This window comes from Miscanthus floridulus, chromosome 6, assembly GCF_019320115.1.
Source record: "Miscanthus floridulus cultivar M001 chromosome 6, ASM1932011v1, whole genome shotgun sequence".
Taxonomy (NCBI): domain Eukaryota; kingdom Viridiplantae; phylum Streptophyta; class Magnoliopsida; order Poales; family Poaceae; genus Miscanthus; species Miscanthus floridulus.
This window is the reverse complement of record NC_089585.1, coordinates 43,428,840-43,450,581: the sequence shown is the minus strand read 5'-3', so window position 1 is coordinate 43,450,581 and position 21,742 is coordinate 43,428,840. Positions and strand designations below refer to the sequence as shown.

At 48.9% G+C, this 21,742-nt stretch overlaps 3 protein-coding genes across 6 annotated transcripts; 1 reads left to right on the top strand and 2 right to left on the bottom strand.

Moving 5' to 3' along the window:
- Positions 1 to 3,018: 3,018 nt before the first annotated feature.
- Positions 3,019 to 4,292, top strand: LOC136458166 (outer envelope pore protein 16-2, chloroplastic). Its single transcript, XM_066458152.1, has 5 exons — positions 3,019 to 3,319; positions 3,398 to 3,498; positions 3,595 to 3,628; positions 3,748 to 3,815; positions 3,949 to 4,292. The coding sequence occupies exons 1-5, from the start codon at positions 3,145 to 3,147 to the stop codon at positions 4,093 to 4,095; spliced, it is 525 nt and encodes a 174-aa protein (XP_066314249.1). The 5' UTR covers positions 3,019 to 3,144; the 3' UTR covers positions 4,096 to 4,292.
- Positions 4,293 to 5,427: 1,135 nt separating this feature from the next.
- Positions 5,428 to 20,274, bottom strand: LOC136455976 (uncharacterized). 4 transcript variants are annotated; one of them, XM_066455718.1, is made up of 10 exons: positions 19,813 to 20,274; positions 11,040 to 11,157; positions 10,637 to 10,733; positions 10,238 to 10,344; positions 9,625 to 9,747; positions 9,275 to 9,428; positions 8,650 to 8,710; positions 8,176 to 8,540; positions 6,174 to 7,740; positions 5,428 to 6,072 (listed from the first exon to the last, which is right to left on the bottom strand). In XM_066455718.1, exons 1-10 carry the CDS (start codon positions 19,929 to 19,931, stop codon positions 5,826 to 5,828), a joined length of 2,958 nt encoding a protein of 985 aa, XP_066311815.1. In that variant the 5' UTR covers positions 19,932 to 20,274; the 3' UTR covers positions 5,428 to 5,825. The 4 variants fall into 4 exon arrangements, with proteins under 4 accessions (XP_066311815.1, XP_066311816.1, XP_066311817.1 ...); XM_066455719.1 differs by having other exon boundaries at positions 11,040 to 11,191; positions 19,813 to 19,950; XM_066455720.1 differs by having other exon boundaries at positions 10,637 to 10,711; positions 11,040 to 11,191; positions 19,813 to 19,950.
- On the bottom strand, positions 15,760 to 19,619 carry LOC136455977 (uncharacterized). The gene has a single exon (XM_066455722.1). The coding sequence runs from the start codon at positions 17,469 to 17,471 to the stop codon at positions 15,861 to 15,863; it is 1,611 nt and encodes a 536-aa protein (XP_066311819.1). The 5' UTR covers positions 17,472 to 19,619; the 3' UTR covers positions 15,760 to 15,860.
- Positions 20,275 to 21,742: the final 1,468 nt, after the last annotated feature.

Sequence of the window (21,742 nt, the reverse complement as noted above, 5' to 3'; positions counted from 1 at the left end):
ACACCATGATGGAGTATCAGGACGAGCCTGAGCCGTTAAGTGAGCCGCTCGAGTCGTCGGCCACTAATATAAGGACGACATCGTCTGGACTACTTACTCCGGCCACCTGTCGCGTCGCAATGATGATTGTCATGAAGTACGGCGCCGTGACAGCCGTGACCGTCGCCACGACGACAGTTCAGAAAGCTCGATGGCCGGACAATTTCATCGACCAGATAACGCCATACGCCGTCGACCAGACGTTCGGTCTAAAGCTAAGTCACGCTTTAATATTCTTTTAAATATTCTCCAATCTTCGTATATCGCCATAATGTTTCTCCGAGCTGTTTTTTCACCAAACGTTTTTCTTTCATGTATACCATCTTAAAGATGACATACAGCTAATCCTAAAGCAATTCCTCGAACAGTCATGTTGACGCTCGGATGTCCCCAGAGACGGCCCTGTCTCCGGCTCCTCCCTACACGTGCACGAGCGTCTGCCCTCTGCATTATAGGTGGTCGACAACGGCTCCTTAGCGACGCCCTGTTCTTCTTACACGCGTACGGGCTCCGCGCTCTGCGTTATGGTTAACAGGCTAGCTAGGCCTAGAGACTCAGCTACACACTAACTGGTCGGACGATTTATATTAAATATAAATACATCTTCATAATAACACTAAGTGTTCACACCAACTGATCGTCGAGCTGCATACGCTATTTCATCACTATTGCTGATTCTTCTCCAGAGTTCATATATTTTTACATTATGTACTACCCGTTCTACATATTTCGTATTGCAGGATCATCATCCAGGTTATCGGACCACCTGGTGCTCGGACTTGTCCATCGATCAACTGGTCGGACCGCTAGGTTCATGGACTTCGTTGTCGACCAGTTGATCGGACTGTTCGCCGGTCGCTTCTACTCAATGCTCACTTTGCCGTCGGCCAGTTGACCGGACTGTTCGTCGCTCGTGCTTCATCGTCAGCTACACCAACATCGCCAGCTACGTCGGGGACTCCTCGATGCTCGGACATCGCTAGCTATGCTGGGGACTCCTCGATGCTTGGACATCGCTAGCTATGTCAGGGACTCCTCGGTGCTCGAACATCGCCAGCTATGCCAGGGACTCCTCGGTGCTCGGACATCGCCAGCTACGCCGGGGACTTCTCGATGCTCGGACATCGCTAGCTACGTCGGGGACTCCTCGGTGCTCGAACATCGCCAGCTGTGCTAGGGACTCCTCGGTGCTCGGACATCGCCAGCTACGTCGGGGACTCCTCAGTACTCGGACATCGCCAGCTACGTCGGGGACTCCTTCTTCGTGCAAGCATCGCTAGCTAAGCTAAGGACTCCCTGGGTGGTCGGATCTTGCTACGTCTCATCGATGTGCTATCAAGCTGCTCCATGTTGTTCGGATCAGGGTGCTGATCTTGGGCAGCACGTCTGGGGTCTTGATACGCGCATGTCAGATGACGTCGCCAAGCTTTCAGACTTCTTTTCTTTGACCCTGCTACAAGATTCATTCTTCATCTTCCAGCAGACTCGGGGACTAAGTGGCTACATTTCACCTGGCGGTGAATGTAGTGCTTATTTCTTGATTTACCCTCCTTATTAATGGAGTCTAAGTGGCTACACTTCTTTTAAGTGGAAGAATTTTCAAATTTTATCTTGAGCCCCTTACATCCTTCTAGCAAGCCTTACTTGGCTAAGTCCGAGGTCTTCTAACCAGTTAAACTGGTTGGCATTGACTTTCACTGTCCAGGTCACCTAGTTAAACTGGTCGGCTTCGACCTCTACCGCCTAGGTCACCAGTTAAACTGGTCGGCTTCGACCTTCACCGCTCAGGTCACCAGTTAAACTGGTCGGTTTCGACTTCCACTGCTTGGTTCACTAGTTAAACTGATCGGCTTCACGTCAAAATGCTCGGACTTGTTAAGATAACGTTGCTCAAAGGATACAAGGCATTCGGGGACTAGCTGTAGGGGATATGACCCCCGATATCCATAAGACAAGACATGGGCCGCACCATCAGAGGTGCCCCAGCCCACAAGATCAAGGCGTGCATGGCATTGGTCAACGTGCACCATAAAATATTGTATAGTACCAAATATGATACTTTCCTTGTAAGGAGAGGCAGGGGTCCCCTAGTCGACATCTATATACATCCCATATTCAATACAATACACCAAAGACACAGGACGTAGGTATTACGTCGATCAGATGGCCCGAACCTATCTAAATCGCTGTCTCAGTGCCTTGTGTCACCATTCGGTTCCTGATTACACGCACCCCCACCGACAAATCTACCTTCGTGAGATTTCGTCGACAATTACCTTTCTAGGACGGAGAGATTAAAAATAAAATATTCTATCTCTATGAGAAAAATGTCCTTCAATGAATTTTATCCCAATATACTTAAGTGGAATTTTGTCTGAAGCATTTGTTGTAAAAAAACATTATAGTACAATCGGAATTTAATCTAGATACCTGGTTCATAAAATATGATTGTTTTTTATCACAAAATGTTATCACGAGTGGTGACATAAGCAATTTTGTTTCATTTGCATACAAGCTTCTATATGGCTGTTGCTCTTTTTTTTTTTTGAGAAACATATGGCTGTTGCTTGCTTGGCCACAAAACCATAGTTGAAGTCTGTTTTGTTTGGACCATATTAAAATAGTAGAGAAAGAAAACCGAGAGAGAATAAGGCCCAAGGCCCATGATCTATAGGTCCGACCAGCCGGCAGCTAACAGCGCCCTATAAGTATCAACGCAGGCAGGCCTATCAACACCTGCTTTTAGGTGCCCTGCTTCGGCCCATGGAAGATGGAGCAGGCCTATCAACACAGGCAGGCTGCAGCCCAGGACGTGTGCCTCGGCCTCGAAGCCCATAATGCGACTGATGCCCACTCGTACGCGACACCCGAGGGAGTCAGTGCCGAACGCCCTGGAAACCGCCCGCCGTGTGCCGGTGTCCACGCGCCCCCGGTGCGACCGCCACGACCGCGGACACGTGCCGGGCCTCGCACACGCGTCCCCCCCACGGCCGCCTCGCCGCATTATTCCAGCTCTCTCCCATCGACGGACGCGCCGTGACTAGTGAGTGAGTGGCGAGCAGTGCAGTGCGTGCCCGGGCAAAGCAAGAAGAGGCGACGAAGAAGATGAGCAGGCTGGACACCCGCACGCTCAAGGACGAGCTGACGAGCATGGACAGGCGGTGCCTCCTCGACCTCGGCCATCCGCTCCTCAACCGCGTCGCCGACACCTTCATCCGCGCCGCCGGGGTCGGGGCGGCCAGGGCCGTCTCCAGGGAGGCCTACTTCGTCACCGTCGAAGGTACCATGCATTCCCGTGCTGTGCGAGTGATACGGCAGCGAGCGGCTGGTGCTCACCGTCCATTATTACGATCTGCAGGGCTTTCAGGGGACTCGTCCGGGCTGGACCCCGACGGCGGCAAGAGGAACCATTTCTCCAGCATCAGAGGTGATGACGGCCAGAGGTCGCTCGACGCAGTGGTATGTTACAAACACAGCTCAAAGCTGCGATCTTTTTTGCAGATTCATTAATCGTTATTTTTTTCTCTCTCACATGCTATGCTAAACTTGCTGCAGGTAAAAACGGCTGGCAAGGAGGCCTTCCAGTGGGGTGAGTGTTCAGCTCCAGCACAAGCAAACTCAAAACGAGATTGTGACTACAGTCTCTTTAGATCTAATCTAACAATTGGAGGTCCACAAGTATAACCATGTTTTTTTCTCGACATGCAGGGTTGGCAGCCGGAGTCTACTCTGGGCTCACGTACGGCCTGAGGGAGGCCAGGGGATGCCACGACTGGGTCAGTGCCATTTGCCCATTTCCTAGCTGATCAGATTGCCGTTTTGGCTCGGTCTCGCCTGTAAACTTTGAACAGATTCGACAGAACAAAGTAAAGCAACTGCTGATTCATGCCCGTTTACGTCCTTGTGCAGAAGAACAGCGCGATCGCAGGTGCAATTGCTGGGGCGGCGGTGGCGCTCACGGGTGACGCCGGTGGCCACTCTGACAAGCTCGTCCATTTCGCCATCACCGGCGCTGCGCTCTCCAGTGCCGCGAGCTTGCTCTCCGGCATATTCTGATTGAGCCCAGCCAGTGTACCGGACACGGGTCCGTTGCCCGGTTAGGCGCTTCATCAGAGGGTTTAGCATAAAAAGTTGATTTCAGGCCAACAATGAAATGTCTCCTTAGATCCCTGTCAGCTTCCTTTCCAGTGTAGTGTAATCTTGCTTCGTGTATCAGTTTCTAAAACATTTCGAATTATCTTCTCCGAGTTCCCTCTTGGTTGGACGTGTGGAAATATATTTTAGTACGAAAGGTTCGAATATTCTTCCTAGATGCATGCGGATACATACGATACGACTAGAAAATGCGAAAGGACGGTGACATGTGAAATCGCCAACAGATGTAAAAGCGGTGCATCTCCACATATCTGAGTGATGTCGTTGTTCGTTACTACATTTCTGATGTATATCCGCATCATTGCAAATGCTACAATGATAGGAAGTGTATATACATGCTTCTTCACGGTAGTAATGTAGGCATGAATTTCACACTTTGAAGAAAGGAAAATCACTAAAGCCGAGCTAACAATCCTTCATGTAAACGTAAAATTGACACGCTTGTCGCACGACATGGGACCCAACGGGATCACCACAAACAAGGAAGCTGTGCCATTATACCAGAACTATTACATGGCAATTTTTACACTGACAAAAAAAATCTACGGCCTTTTCGTAGCCTCTAGCCTCTTAACTGAACGACCGTAAGTCTGCAAACAATCTTGAAGTAGGAGCACGCACTAAGAAATTTGAGACACAAGTGAAAAGTAGAGTAATATATTGGCCAAGAAACCTGCAAACAAAGAACATTTTTTTGATGAAATGCAAACAAAGAACATTACATCAACACCCAAAAACCCTAGCCTAAATCGCAAGATAGAACAAACCTAAAAGCTAATGCAAAAAATAAGGTACAATTTGAAATGTATGCATGCTGAAAATCGTATAAACATGTGAAGTCTTTCCTTACATTTCCATCAAAGAAATTAGTTTGTGGAATACTGCTCAGAGTATTGTATTTTTTTTAGAAAAAGAGACTTCCGACCTCTGAAGCATGAACAAAGTACGTACGATCTTGGAAATCTGGTCCTCAGTTCTTAGACAGTAATTTGTAGCAATCTGAAACTGCGATTTCACTTAATGAGGCCTATAGAGCAGAGTACACGAAAGCTAATTGTGTAACCATTTAAGCCAGCCGACAGGCACCAGGTAAGGCCTTCGGTTGTTCAGAGGATTGGAGGGGGTTGAGGATGATTTTGACTTGTACGGGATTTAATCCCCCACAATCCCTCGCAATCCCATGGTTCCAGGATCAAACGAAGATGGGTTACAGCCTGTAACCCATCCAATCTATTTTGTCCATGAATTTTCAGTTTAGTACTCATTTGATAATCCTGGAGCTCTTATCAAGGTGCCGTGTAAACATTGTCACTATTGGCAGAACATGAAACACTTTCAAGGATAACTTGGGTTGTCCCAATAATGGGAAACCCAAAAGCAACATTCAGGGGTTCGGTTTCTCACAGCAAGCTGCTATCCTAAATTTGGTATAGGGTCTGACAACTAAAGCATCAGCGCATCCCAGTTGATCAGGAGCATCTGATCAAATTCCTATGAAAGGACTCAGCCATAGTGAACAAAGCATCAACCCGCTACTGTGTTTTCCTAAGAATCAGACTGGCAATACTTTTGAATAACCACAACTAATGAATTTTTGTCGGACAACTTGGAGAAATTGGATCATAAGCCCCTCATAGTAATGCCGATGAAGCAGTTGATGCCTCAGATATAAGCCAAAGAGGCTGACGTGCTTGAAGGCATGAAGCAATATCAAAGGGGTGTAATTCGGCTCCATCAAATATAAGATTTATTCCTGGTAAGACGACATCCTTGCTCTCGGTTTCCTCTGGATCTGGTTTTACGTCATGTACGGATGATTGTTCTTCAGAGTTAGGTCTGAAGGTAGCCTCATTGTGCTCAGGACCAAGTGCATATGACCTTCAGGAATCCAGAACACATGTCAACGTTGAATAATAATCAAATCAGTATTTATTGCATGAAATCTTAAAACATAGATAATGTGATTTATTCAGCAATACCTGACAGTGCTCCCATCAAAGCTCACAACTTCTGTTCGGCATCGCTGCCTTCCAGCAAATTTTAGCCTCTCGTGTTCACTTGGGGCTCCTCCACTAGTTGGTGTTGAAGGGTCATTAGAGAGATTCCATCTGCCACTAATACTATTGATTAAGGCACGTGGCGAGTCCCTTGAGCTTCCACGCTTGTTAAATAACTTAGCTATCGGACCAGTTGCTTGATATTCACTGCAAAGTTCTCTCAGCTGCCTTCTTACATTTTGCATCACATCATAATGCACATTGAGATCATCTTTCTGAAGCATATGGGATGCAACCACCCTTTCACAAATCTTCTCGCACAACTTTGGACTGAATAAGGGAATCCCAAACTCCAAGCTCAGAGGCACCCACTGGTAGCTGACATTTTCTGGGTCAAATTTATCTGGTTCGTCAATCCTGTGAAGTCTCAGTAGACGGAGGTAGCCAAGTGTGCTCAGCTCAAATTTACTAGATAGGTCTTTCAATACAGAAGTCAAATCTAAGATCTGTTCCTTTGGCAAGTTAGTTTGAGCTACCACAGATTCAATTGACTGACCATCATTTTTTAGGGGTAAAGGGATATCCACAGTGACAAGGTTTCCTGACACGTTAAGATCATGTATGCTAAGTGGTTGCACCAGCACAGCAGATTGTTTAAGCATCGAATTCAAGCAGTGTAACAATAAGTTGCCCTTCACTAAGTTCCCTTCAAACTTCCCCCCTAAGCCACCCACTGCAGAGCCATCCCAAGACCATATCAGTGCCTTCTCACAACCAGCTAATGGTTCAGGCAGCAATCTAAAACGTAGCCCTTTCATGAACACAGCAGATACCGGTCCACAATGTCCTGCTGTATACAGTACTAGCTTCATCCAAGGTGTCATGGAGGAATAAGAGGGTGGTCCAAAATGAATTGGGCCTGAAGAGCCTGGAAGAACTGACGAAGAAGGAAGAGGAACCATTGACACAATAATGTCATAGTCCCGAAGGAATAGCCGTTCCAATGTAGCCGGGGCAAGTGAGGCTAAGCTCTCACATCGAAGAATATCAACTTTGTACTTCCTTTTGTTCTTCAAAACTCGAGATTCAGTTGAAACGTCTAGCTGCACGGTTGAATCGTTCTCGTCATCACTTTTAACCATGCTTTCTGCACGTTCCGATATAGCCATAGCTGGTGATAGTATATTCCCATCACTATTATCTAAATCACCTACACACTGGTTATGATCGGAAACTTCATTATGGTTATTGTCAGCAACACCCTCAATGTTTACCTTGGCCAAATGGTCAGCAGCATTGTCAATATCATGAACAGAGCTTCTTGGAGTCTTTGCTTCACCAGCATTATCAGTAATTTCATTTGCGGAAACTCCACCAGACTGTAAACACTCCAAGAAGCATCGCAGACTGAATGCATGACTTGCAAACTCCTCTAGCACACCCTCAAATTTCTTTCCCTCTAAGCTAGCCAGATCACTACATAGCTCTGCAATGCAAGAAGAACCCAGTTTTCCAGCCTCATACAGTGTGACAGCATGAGATTTTAACCCTGCAGGATGTTGGTGAAGGTAGTCATTACAGTATCCATCAAAGCATTTTGGCTACATAGTATTGTTAATCCATATTGCAAATCCCAACTACTGTTCAAAGAAGAAATTGCATTTGCTAGATTTCTGTGTTGCAGAAAATCTTTTTTACCCTAAATGTCGCTGTTAACTTCACATTACAAAGTTTGGTTAACAGTAACTTTCAAAGTATTACATAAACAAAAACATTATTGTTGGATTGACCATTAAAAGTACTATAAACAATTGTACATTTATAATCATTTATATGCATGTTTCTTGCAAAATTGGTAGTCCAAGTTTGAGCGGTAAAATCAACTGTTCTTTTTCATGAAATGGGAGTACCGTAGCAGAACTAAGCATCTTTGACCATATAGAATGCGGGGCAAAATCCAATACTCTGCATTACGATATCTAACCTGGCGATAGTGAGCCCATCATCAAGTATGACGTAACATTGGCATCAACAACGAAGCCCACATGAGCAGTTCCAGAAATTTTCCTGGGTCCATCAGAATCCGTGCTAATCAATTGTTGACCAGACTTCTCAGAGTTGATACTTGTATTTGAACCTTCTTCATCATCACTAAGAATACTACTAGGAAACGCAGGTGCACCTTCATCATTAAGAACAGAGTCTGCATCCATGACTTTTGTAGCCCAGCCCAATCGGCAAGCAAATGATGCAGCTGCTTGGAGTTGATAGAGGTCAGCTTGTAAAGTTGCAGCCAGTTCAGCAACAGTAGCATTAGCACTTGATACAACAAATACAGCATACAATAGCCTGCAATAAAAAATTTAAGTCACTACTATGGTGACTGCAGAAAGTTACATGTGAAATAGATGTGAATAACAGATAGAAGATCATTACACAGAAAACCGTAAGCACTTACTCTTCAATTGGGTCTTCATATGATTGATCCTTATTGGAAACAAAATTTTCAAGCCTAGAAACTGAAAAACAGTAATGATGATCTCTTTCAAATTCTATATTAGTAAACTTAATATAAGATTCGTAAACAAAAATCTGCATGATATATAGCAGTCTAGAATAACAAATTAGACAGGCAGTTTATAAATTCTTACCTAAGGAGGCTCAAGATCAGGGGATTTTGATATGCTAATGAGGCTAAAATAATCACATAAATATCAAATATTTATGCATGTACATTGGAAATAAAATATTATGTTATTTTAGTATGTCTTTATTTAGCACATCTATATGCCATGTTAAGCTAGTTCATTGCCTGAAAGTGGACCTCCTATTATTCAGATATTGATCTACCAAATATGATTTTGCAAATAAGATATAAAGCTATAGAAGGCTCTGATGTTTTATTTTTTTATCCAAAGTTTATGCTGTCTTCTTGCATAACCACACTAGGTTATAAGGCTGAGCATCATCCTTGTTTGCATGCCATAAGGAGAAAGCATGAACACAAAACATAGAGCCACAATGCCAATCAGTTAGCTTAATTCTGGTGGACTGATTGTTCCCTCAAAATATCTCATTAATACCTTTGAAACGGTCATCTGGGTAAACAGGCACATCGAAGTACACTAGCCCTCTTTTATAAAGTCCGTCTATAACCTTCGGATCAAAAAGAGCATATGAATTGGCTTCCTCTTTACATATTTTGTCTATTGTTGCTGTCTCTTCTTCTAAAAGTTTCTACATTAAACCAATAACACAAACTATTATCAAAAGACTTCATGAAAGATCACTGAAGGCTTCATAAAAAGAATAGCTTTACATAGGTAAAAAGAAAGCCAGGCTTCCATCTTTTCTCATTAAGAACAAGTCTCATCATATTATGTATCAAAAGTACATTAATGTATCACAATACGAGAAATATAGCAAACCTGACCTTGAACTCTTCCAGTGTAAAGTTAACAAGACAGACCCCCCACCAAGGCTCAACTGGGAAGTCAACAGGCTGTGTAGGCAGCATTTCTTTTGTGATCGATTTGTTCAGCTTCCACATTAGTTTCTGGAAAATTCAACAAAGAAACATTATCTGTAATGATCTATCTTGCTGAAAGATAATATCTAATAGAACATAAAAAATCACACACAAAAATGTTTACTAAGAACATGTATAACATGCTAGTCCAGTTACTATTCATTACTTTCTACATCAACTAGATTGATTGCCCATGCAATAGCTAATCATGGTCTAGCATTCTACATAGGCCCTAATAGCTCACAGTTTAACTGTGACTGTATTGGTTTTATGATTTAGGATTCTGTCTTATCCTTTTAAGGTCCACAAGATTGAGGGCTACATGCTTTTTCTTGTGAAAATTTCTGTTGTTATCCTTTGATCTCAGATCTGTAAACCATGCAGTCATTTATTTGCACTTCTCAGTATGAAGTAGATTACCCACATACTCACATGATCAACTATTTGAAACTTATGTCTGTTAACAAGACTGCATGAGTATGTGACAGTAAAAAACTAAGACCATGGGCAGCACTACCTTTGATCTGCATTTGTTCATAATATCGATAAACTCGTTTCTCCCAACACCAGTAAGCCTTAGTGCATCAGCAGCAGTGAAGTTCGGAATACTATCATATGGTTGTTCTGCCACAATCAAACATGTTAGAAACATAAACATTTATTAAAAAAATAGTGGAACAGTGCTTCAGTCTTGCAATCACATGACAGTATGTCACCCTGTTCTACAAATAAAAAGAATAGAATCATTGAAGAATGTATTTTACCAACATGGTCAAGCAGTTTAGACTAGGGTTGCCCAAAACCTCTGGTAAAATTAAATTTTAACAGCAGGATACTACCATGGCACCATGTAGATGCTAAAGAAACATAAACTCACTCCTCACAATAAACTTTTTCAGTTAAAAAAAAGGATTACCATTCTTCATAGCTTCAAAAAGGATGTCACAATAATATCTGAAAGGCGAGATCCTCATTACTCGGCATATATAGTCTGCAAGGTGGTATGGGTATAACTGCAAACCAATGTATATGATGTTGGAATATTGAAAGCTTTTGGGTAAACAGTTCAAACAGATGAGAAAAAGCTATGTGCATAAGTAAACCCATTGCAGAGGTAACTACAGAAACCTCAATAAAAAAATTACTAGAAACGATAACTGGGCAGATCCAGCATACAAAACAAAGTACATAAAAAAACATGTGTGCGGATCTATTAATGCTTGATGTTATCAGCAGACGATTGAATAACCCCAAACAAGGTAAAACCAAGCTATTGTCCAGCCTATATATTATCCAGAAAGGAGAATTGAGGAGCATACTGCAAGGTTCCTCCAAAGGTAGCGCATCATTTCTTCATAGTATTCCCCTTCTCTGCATACTCTACGGGCGAAGCAGGTATTCCATTGCAACCGTTTTCGGATACAATACTCAACAATGCTGACATCAAAATTTGTAGAACAAGATATTATGCCTGATATTGAACAATATTGACAACTGGTTACTAGGGTGCGCAATTCAGACTTCTTAAATCCTGATATTAAATCCTTTCAAAAAGTATTCCTACCATCCACTATTGTAGGGTGTCTTTAAAAATAGTTTTTTACCTTTATTATTTCTTGACAGTATATTTTCAATTGCTAAAAAATAAACATCATATAAGAAGCACTTCAAAACATGTATATATATATATACAACTTTTCAATTTGTATCCATTTCAGAAGTCCTCGCTTCAACGCCTCCAAACATCTCTTGGAGGAGAGATTTGATAGGTCCAAAACTAGTTTTATGGAATCAATTGCTGACACGTTTGGGTAGTTTCCATTTATCACAAGGTCATGATGAATTTCATTGGTCCTTGCACCAAAATGGTCAGTTCTCGGTGAAATCAATTTATAGAGCTATGATACAAACTCCAATACCAAGTACGCACAAGAGACTGTGGAAACTGAAAGCTCCCCTTAAGTTTAAAATTTTCTTGTGGTATTTGAGGAGAGGTGTTGTGTTAACTAAAGATAATTTAATTAAGCGCAAATGGCAAGGAAACAAAACTTGTTGCTTTTGTCACGAGGACGAGACAATTCAGCACTTGTTTATTGATTGCCGTTTTGCGCGATCGGTCTGGAGCGTTGCTCACATAGCGTTGAATTTAGCAAAACCCCAAAGTATATCGCATATGTTTGGTAGTTGGTTGTATGGTGTCAAGAAAGAGTTGAGGTCGTTAGTTCTTTTGGGAGCAGGAGTGATTGCCTGGTCTATATGGTTGCACAGGAATGACATTGTTTTTGAAAAGAAAAAAACTTTATTCTCCTTTGCAGGTTATTTATGCAGCTACCCATCGACTCCGTTCTTGGGATATTCTCCAGCGGTCGGATATGCAGGGTATAGCTGCAGTGGTCTCGCAACAGTTGGAGCAGGTGGCGAAGGTCTTCTTTTGCCAGGCGTTTGGGTGGCGGTCTAGTCTACGGATTGACTGTCATTAGTTGTTGATTTTCCGTTTCCCTTTATGCTGTGTGCCTCTTAGTTAGGCAGAGGCTGGGAGTGTTCCAAAGTCTGTGTATCAACTCGATGTACTGCTCTTTGGTTTAACAAAAGCTCCCGTTTCCAAAAATATATATATATATATATATACAACTTTTGCACACAAAGCATGCAGTGCACACATGACCTACTTAACCACGCAAATGGAGCCCTCCGCATCTTCACAGCCCCATCCGGTCAATGCACAAGCTAATGGAAACTAGGTAAAGCGATGGGTGGGAGATAGCGTTAGGAGAGCAGCAACGCAGTAGTAGCAATAGCGGTGACTGCAGCAGCCTGAAACGGGAAGGAAAAATCCCATACCGACCGGCACTGTATGCCGCAAAAACCGTCCATATCTCGTGTTCTCGGGAAAAAAAGGAAATAGGATAAAATCTGGGAAAATCCGTCGAATACTGGATTGAAATCAGGAGAGCTGTTTTACTGACCGTTTGGTCGGTTCCTGTATTCTCAGCGGAAGTTTCCTGCCAGAAATCCCTTTTCTTAGCTCCTCCAGCCAAGCAGCCCACTGCAGGCCCAGCCACCCAGCGTCCCAGCCCACCTACACAGCCTCCGATGCGTCCCCAAACAAACCCTAACCATCCTCTACTGCTCCCTGCCCCCAGCTGCCACTCTGTCAAGAGCGTTAAACCCCTGACGAGCAGGACCGCGGCTACGGAGTTCGTAGCCGTCGTCCGTCTTCTCCGGTGAGGTTATACCCCTCTACCGCAGGCTTAGGTGAAGATAGATGAGAATGAAGATAATATTCTTGCTCCCTTCAATTGTCTTTGGAGATTACATATAAATAGCCAATCGGCCAACTAAACATGGAAAGCAACTAATCTTAACAACTAAGGAAATCAACTCCTATAATCAAGGCCAATCCTTAGCCACTTAGATCGGCCAGGCTGCTAGGGGCGCGCGCGGCGGCCCTCCTGACGTCCCGGGCCCGCTGTCGGCGTGTATATGTGCGGCCCCACATGACATCTCGCCCCCCCCCCGAGATCCAGCTCGTCCTCGAGCTGAAAATCCGGAAAGCGCTGGCGAAAGTCATCAAGATCTTCCCATGTTGCCGAAGAAGCCGGTTCACCCTGCCAATGCACCAAGAGCTGACGAACCCCACGGGCCAGGCGACTTTGCTCCACGCGATCTGGTACAGGGATGACAGCGCCGTGGTGTAGCTCCGGCAGCGGTGGCGGTGTGATGGGAGGAGTGCCAACGAACTTCTTGAGAGTGCCCACATGGAAGACGTCGTGAATACGGGCCTGTGGCGGCAGCTCAAGACGAACTGCGACGTCGTTGATGAGCTCGACGACCTGATAGGGCCCAAGATACCGCGCCTTGAGCTTTCCTGTGGTGGCTTGGGGCAGGGACGAAGCAGTACGCTGACGGAGTCGAAGCAATGCCCAGTCGCCCACTTGATAGTGAACCTCCCGATGGTTCTTGTCGTAGCTGCGCTTTTGCATGGCCTGGGCCTGCTCCAGGCGGTAGAGCACATCAGCTAGGAAGGCCTCGCGTTCTTCCATGTCGCGGGCGACGGCGGCGACCCGCGTCTCACCCGGCTCGTATGAGCGGATCGTCGGGGGATTTCGGCCGTAGACCACCCGGAACGGCGTCTCCCGCAGCGAAGACTGGTATGCCGTGTTGTACACATACTCGGCCCAAGGTAGCCACCGCAGCCACTGCCGAGGCCTGTCACCCGTGAAGCAGCGCAGGTACATGACAATGACACGGTTGGCAGCTTCTGTTTGCCCGTCGGACTGCGGATGGAAAGCCGACGTCATGTGCAGTTTAGTCCCCATGAGACGCATCAGCTCGCGCCAGAACGCCGACGTGAACACCGGGTCACGGTCGGACACCATCGACTGTGGCACGCCGTGGAGGCGCACGATGTCGGTGAAGAAGGCCTGTGCCACCGTCTCGGCAGTGTAGGGGTGCGCCAGTGCGATGAAGTGGCAGTACTTGCTGAATCGGTCGACGACGGAGAGAATCACTGATTTGCCGTTGACCCGTGGAAGAGCTTCGACGAAGTCGAGGGCGATGTCCGCCCACACCACGGACGGAACGGGCAATGGCATGAGCAGTCCGGCCGGAAGCAGATGTTCCGACTTGTACCTCTGGCAAGTCACGCAGCCGCGCACAAAATCCTGCACCACACGCTTCATGTGCGGAAAATGGAAGTCTCGGCGGAGGCGGTGTATGGTCCGCTGGACCCCTTCATGCCCATCATTGTGGATGGCAGTGACGATCTCCTGTAAAAGGGGTGAGGCAGGTGGAATATAGATGCGGTCGCTGTAGAGGAGCAAGCCGTCCCGCACCGCCCAGGGCACCGTGCGCGTGCCGGCCTGTAACTCGGCGTGGATGGCGACCAGCGCCGGGTCGACGGCCTGAGCCTGTCGGAGGCGCGCGATGAAGTCGAACCGCGGGGCCGACACCGCACGAAGCTCACCGACGGTGTCCTCCTCGGTGTCGCGGCGAGAGAGAGCATCCGCGACGGTGTTGGAGGCGCCAGACTTGTACTCCACGGTGAAGTCGAAGCCGAGGAGTTTGCCCACCCAATGGTGCTGTGGTATGGTGGCGAGCCGTTGGTCGAGGAGATACTTGAGGCTGTAATGGTCGGTCTTGACGATGAATTGCCGCCCCCAGAGATATGGTCTCCAGTGGCGCACGGCAAGCACCAGGCCAATGAGCTCGCGCTCGTACGCCGCGAGCGACTGGTGTCGTGGCGCCACAGGCCTGCTGAAGAAGGCAATGGGATGGCCCTCCTGCAGGAGCACGGCCCCGAAGCCGTACGTCGAAGCGTCGCACTCCACGATGAATGGCTTGGCGAAGTCGGGTAACGTCAGCACCGGTGCGGACGTCACGGCGCCCTTGAGCGTGCTGAAAGCCGCTGCGGCCTCCGTGGTCCACGCAAACCCCTCCTTCTTCAAGAGCGCGGTGAGGGGGGCTGCGATGGTCCTGTAGTTCTGCACGAACTTCCTGTAGTAACCTGCCAAGCCGAGGAAGCCTCGTACCGCTCGAGCTGATCGCGGCGTGGGCCAGTCGTGGATGGCTTGGACCTTCGACGGATCCATGGCGACGCCGGCCGCGGAGATGACGTGGCCCAAGTATGCAACCGATGGCGCGCCAAAGGAGCATTTGGACCGCTTAATGAAGAGGTGATGGCGCGCCAGCTCGGAGAGGACGACGCGAAGGTGTCGAAGGTGATCTGCCCAAGTCTCGCTGTATATCAAAATGTCATCAAAGAAAACAAGTACAAAACGTCTCAGGAACGATCGGAGGACATCGTTCATGAGAGACTGGAAAGTCGCCGGCGCGTTGCATAGGCCAAAAGGCATGATGAGGAACTCATAGAGGCCGTCATGTGTGCGGAACGCCGTCTTGTGCACATCCTCCTGCCGCATGCGCACCTGGTGATAGCCAGACCGTAGGTCCAGCTTTGTGAAGAAACGGGAGCCGTGGAGCTCGTCGAGCAGCTCGTCCACGACCGGGATGGGAAACGCGTCCTTGATGGTGAGCGCGTTCAAGGCCCTGTAGTCGACGCAGAAACGCCATGATCCGTCCGGCTTCTTGACAAGTAGAACCGGTGAAGAGAACGCCGAGTCCCTGCGTCGTATGATGCCCTACGCCAGCATCTCCGCGCATTGCCTTTCGAGCTCATCCTTGTGGGCCGCCGGGTATCGGTAGGGCCGTACAGCCACCGGTGTCGCTCCTGGCTTGAGTGTGATGGCGTGTTCGCGGTGCCGGACTGGTGGTAGGCCGGAAGGCTCGGCGAAGACGCCCTCGAAGCGCGCCAGCAACTCCTCCAGCAACAGTGCGGAGGCCGAGACGGTGGAAGGGCCGTGCGCGCCGGGGGCTGGCACGCCCGCCCAGCACACGGTGCGTCCCTCGTGCTGGAACGAGACGGTGCCTGCGGCGAGGTCCCACACCAACTGGCCTAGTGTAGCCATCCAGTGAGTCCCGAGGACGATGTCGTAGCCTGCAAGCGGCATGACAAACAGATCGACGGTGAAGCTGAGGTCGTCGATGGCGAGTGGTGCGCTGCGCAGGACGCCCGGACATGGAACCTTCTCTCCATTGGCGACCGTGGCTGTTAAGCGAGGTCGCGGCTGGATTGGTAGCCCTGTCCGCTGTGCGGCTTCCCCTCCAATGAAGCTATGAGTAGACCCCGTGTCCAGGAGAGCGATGAGGGACGTCGCACCCACTGACACGCGGACCTGCATGGTCTTGCCGACAGGCAAACCTGCCACAGCGTGGAGGGAGAAGACAGGTGCCTCTGGGTCGCCGGTCGCGGCTTGGACCGCGTCACCATCTCCTGGGGCGTCGTCAATCTCCACGCCATCCAGGAAGAAAAGACGCCTGCAAAATCTGTTGTGCCCGCGCGAATACTTCTCATTGCAGTTGAAGCACAGACCTTTACGGTGCCGTTCTGCCATCTCCTCTGGTGTAAGGCAGCCCTGCTTGCTTTCCCCACGGCCCTGTTGGCCGGCCGCCGGGGGCGCAGGGAGCGGCAGCAGTGGCTGGGCCGCAGGTAGGGCGAGCCGTGGCGCAGGCGAGGCAGGGGTGATGCGTGGAGGAGGTCGCGGTGGGAGAGGCGCCTGACGATCAGCCTCCATCAGCTCGACCTGGCGTGCTAAGCTCATGGCCGCAGCGAGCGTCGCCGGATTGTGGATGCGGACGGCATGGCTGAGGGGTGGCAGTAGGCCGCCGGTGAAGAGTTGGACGCGTTGCGCTTCGTCAAGGCGGCCTGCACGTGGCAGGAGATCCTGGAAGCGGTTGGTATATTCTTCCACCGTACCGGTGCGGCGACACTCGGTGAGCTCGAACAATGGGGCGGAGCGGAGGGGAGGCCCAAACCGAAGGTTCAGGAGGTCTTTGAACCGCCCCCATGTGGGCGTGCCCTCATCCTCCTGGAGTTGATCGTACAACAGCTGCGCGGCGTCGACCAGGTGGTAGGCCGCGTGCCCCACGCGTTCCTCCGCCATGGTGCGGTGTTGGCGAAAGTAGGCTTCGCATTTGTTGAGGAAGAGCAGCGGATCCGTCGTACCATCGAAGCGGGGAAAGTCCCACTTCTTGTGCTTGGGGTGGAAGTCTTGGTCGCGCGAGTCGCCTCCGCTGATGGTGGACGATCCGGGCTTATACTTGATGGCCGCCATATCGGACTTCAGGGTCTGCATCTCCGCGTTCATGGACTTCAGCATCTCCATGACCTCGGCTAGGGTTGGTTCGGCCATTGTGGCTGGGTGTGGCGCGGAGGCAGTGGACGAGGTCGGTGACGGCGGTGGGCTAGGGTTGGAAGCGGTGGCTGTGGGCGGCTGGGTGGAGCAGGCGGGCGAGGATCGGCGTGACCTGGAGAGTGATACCAGGTTGTCAAGAGCGTTAAACCCCTGACGAGCAGGACCGCGGCTACGGAGTTCGTAGCCGTCGTCCGTCTTCTCCGGTGAGGTTATACCCCTCTACCGCAGGCTTAGGTGAAGATAGATGAGAATGAAGATAATATTCTTGCTCCCTTCAATTGTCTTTGGAGATTACATATAAATAGCCAATCGGCCAACTAAACATGGAAAGCAACTAATCTTAACAACTAAGGAAATCAACTCCTATAATCAAGGCCAATCCTTAGCCACTTAGATCGGCCAGGCTGCTAGGGGCGCGCGCGGCGGCCCTCCTGACGTCCCGGGCCCGCTGTCGGCGTGTATATGTGCGGCCCCACATGACACACTCCCTCTGAGTCTCTCTCAGCGCTGCCCCTCTCTGGCTCCCTCTCACCAAGTCACCATCTCATGCCACCCCAATTCCCAGCCTGCGGCCCCGCCACGCCCAGTCCGGCAGCGCATCGGAGATCTCCCACCAAATAGACAAGCATGTTGCTTGCCGGAGATCTCCCACCCACAGAAGTCAAAGAAGGGGACGCTGACGTAATCACGCAGATCCAGTTGAAATTCATGCACGGAGACTTGCGGCTCTAAAGGCCCTTACCTCCTCTTTCACTAGTAGTTAAGAGATGATGCAAAAGCCAAATGAAATTTTGTTTGGCATCTTGGAAAAGATTGTCCATCCATAATTTCAATTGTGTTTTTTAGTTACATTAGTCTTTAGACTTTTACTTTTCTTAGTTCGTTTTCTGTTTCCCTGTTCTGTTGTTGTAAATTTGACAGTGTTCTCCATGATATATCTGGACACTTTCAGGTGGCAGATACTAAACAAAAACGGAAGAAGGGTATTTTTACTAAGCTAGGCGGTGATAAGTGTTGTTTCATTTCAAGAATGTGCATTTAATTTTGGTGCTGCTTAGTATTCCTATTAGTATACAGTATATGAACTACTTAAGGTGTCTGAATATTACTATTGTCGACTTTGCTAATTATAAGCATTGAAAAAACACTATTGTCATGCTGATAGGACGAATGCGTGTGTTGAATACTTGAATGACTGATGGATTAAGGTGGACTATTGCTGCCTGATAGTAACTTGTTTACATGTATTGTATTGATGTAATTTTTTAATCCATTGTATTCAGGTGCATGTTTGAAGTGGTTCAATGGGTCAGTGTTCCTGTTTTTGCTTATCTGTTCCCGACCGTTATCGATGTGTATCCGACCACATTATTTCGTTTCCGATATACCGAATTTCCTGTTTCTGTTTTCCTGACCAGCATTCCTGCTCCCGGCTCCCATTCCCATTTCAGCATAAAAATATGAATTTAAAAGTAGCTGAGGGGCTTTCCCTGACTGTTTTCATCCCTATGTGCGTGGAAGCACCTGAGAAAGGAGGTAGCAAAGGCTAAGAGCAGGCAAGGAAAGCAATGCAACCGTGGCCAGCAGTGCGAGTGCAACAAGCATGCGTGTGTGGCCAACAGCACTGCTGCTGCATGGAGGATGAGCGGAAGATGCGGGTAGAAATGACAATTCACTTGCACAATAGAGAGGAAGATGTCCAGTTAACTACAACTACAAAGGTAACAGAATGGTATTTTCTGGAATGGATCCATTCTTTAGATGGTATTTTATGTAACGGTGCTTTTTAATGGTATTTCCCCAAGTTGGAGACCGTTTGGTGCTATAGAACCAATTTTGCTTGCTAAGAAATGTTGTGCCACCAATGTTTCAAGCAAACATCACTAGTAGCCAGCAGGACAGCAAACAATGTATGTAACAAAACAGTAAGAATAAAGGTTTCACGATTAACCAAACTGTGCTTTCCTTCTTCGAGAAGGATATATCAAGCCATTTTCAAGACTCAGAATTATCCAATTTCACTCGAGGTCAATCAAGGCACTCATAGTTCAATTCTGCTACTCCAACAGTGCCCTTATTAGGAAAGAGTAATGCCAAGAGATGTAGTAATCAAAGGAGCCAATGATTCACCTATATGACCTGCTAGACGACGACTACAACTGTCCCGACCAAAATTGAGGTCCTCGAAGCAGCTAGTTGAGAACGAGATCCAAATAAGTGCCACAAGAGCAGTCACTTCACAGCATTGGCGTCTACTGGGACTACCATAGCTCAAAGCTAAGCGTAGCTGGTTGCAGCAGAGCAAATCCATAGAGGGCAAGAGCAGAGAGGTGGGTACCTGCGGTGCCACTCGTCCTTGGTCTGGAGCGTGGACTGGAGGCGCTTGGGGAGCGACTCCCAGGGGCACTCCTCCCGGATCGCCTTCACCACCATCTGCTCCTCCACCGTCGCCGACATCCTCCACCTCCACCCTCCGCCGAGAAACTGGTGGTTGGATGGGGGCCGGATCTGGCTGCTGCGCTGGGGCGGGATCAGATCGCGATATCGCGGGGAGGAGGTGCGGGTGAAGTTCGGGAGCGTGAGGACGCTGCTATTCCGTGACGCGGCGGGATCGAGCACGGCGGCACCGTCCGTGGCTCCGTGCCGTGCCCCGGGCGGTGGCGCGCTGCGGTGGGTTGCAGAGAAATGTACAGTAGCGCGGCGGGGAGGGGAGGAAATTGGCGGTCCGGTAAAGCCCGCACCCAGCAGCAGGACGAGACGAGACAAACCTTTGAAAATGGTGGTGCAGCGGTCAGTCCGATTTCCGGTAACCTCCCGCAGGTGGTGCACGAGCACGACCTCTGCGCAGCTGGACGCCAGGACTCGTCTCCACCGTGAATTCCGCAGGCGCAGCGCAGCCATAGAGCCGTTGGTCATTTTGCTTTTTTTTTTCCCTCTCCTTAATAACTCTTTTGTTGTCCTTGACTCAAAATTGTCTTACGTTAATGGAAGCCAAGCATAGCGATTCATACTACCAAATAAGTGTGATAGATAATAAGTCAGCATACAGGGTCGGGTGCAAGTGAACATAGCAACTCATCGAGTTACACTCAAAGTTGCAGGCGGGGCGGGTTGTTAACCTAACCTGCCCGCTCGCTCCGCAAAACTGGGCTTCGTGGCAGTTGTGGACCGGCTGCAATTTTTTCGTGGTCCAAAGACTTCCAACCCTCCAAGCACGTTGGACGAGCGAGAAGCCTCGCAACAACCCGTAAGACCCGCAAGACCCTCCTCTGCTCTCCCTTCCGGCTCGTCCTGAACCCTACCGCCCTCCCGTTCAAGCCGTGCCGGCCACGCTCGCCGTACGCGCTGGCCGCACCGCCGCAGGCTGCGCTCCCCGTTCGCGCAGGTCGCGCGCCCGCGCCGTCACCGTGCCTCCGCCCCGGCTGTGCCCCGGCTGGCCGCACCGGTGTTTGAATCGCCGACCCCGAGTCGCCTGGCGGCGCTCTGCCCTATCACGCCGCAATCTCTCCTCATCCTCCTTTCCCTCCAGTTCCTTCCTATTCGTGCTTCAAACCCTAGCCGCCGCTGCAGCAACTCGGGGCGCAGGCCGCAGTCGGCCGCCAAGGGCGGTCCGCGCCGGTCGGTGGGTAAGTACTGGGCCGCTGGCCGCCAAGGCGGCGACCCAACATCTCTCCGTCGCGGCGTGGCCGCGTGGGCGGGGTACACCGCAGAGCACAGGCGGAGGGGGACAGCTGGCCGGGAGCTCTTCGCCAGTGCAGGCCAACAACACATCGCGGCCGGCCGGAGCAAGCTAGTTAGCAATTAGCAGGCTGTTCACTTGTTCATTGTTCCCAACTTCCTAATATGCAATGCTAATGTTTCATTTCCAACTTTGCTCTCAGTTGTTTATGGCCTAGTAGCAAGTAGCAGCCTGTTTTTTAAATAATAGCAAATAGGAAGCTGCTTGTTTACTTGGCTTTATAGCAAATAGCTAGCAGGTTGAAAGATCGCATGGTTGTTTTACTTGCCAGGCAGGTCGAAAGATCATGTGCTTGAAACCACCTTGCATATGTGATATGTAGGTTCAGAATCACGTAAATTGTCTTTAATTAGGTCTTGGCCCTTGGCGCAGATGGAAATGCCGATTCCGGTCGTGGCAGGCGGCGGAAACCTAGCCCTCGACTCGCGCTCCTCCATGGTGGAGCAAGAGGAGGCAGGAGAGGACGGGGGCCATGAAGCCTCCAAGATCCTAGCGTCGGCTTCTGCGGGATTGGGGCGCGCAGATCTCG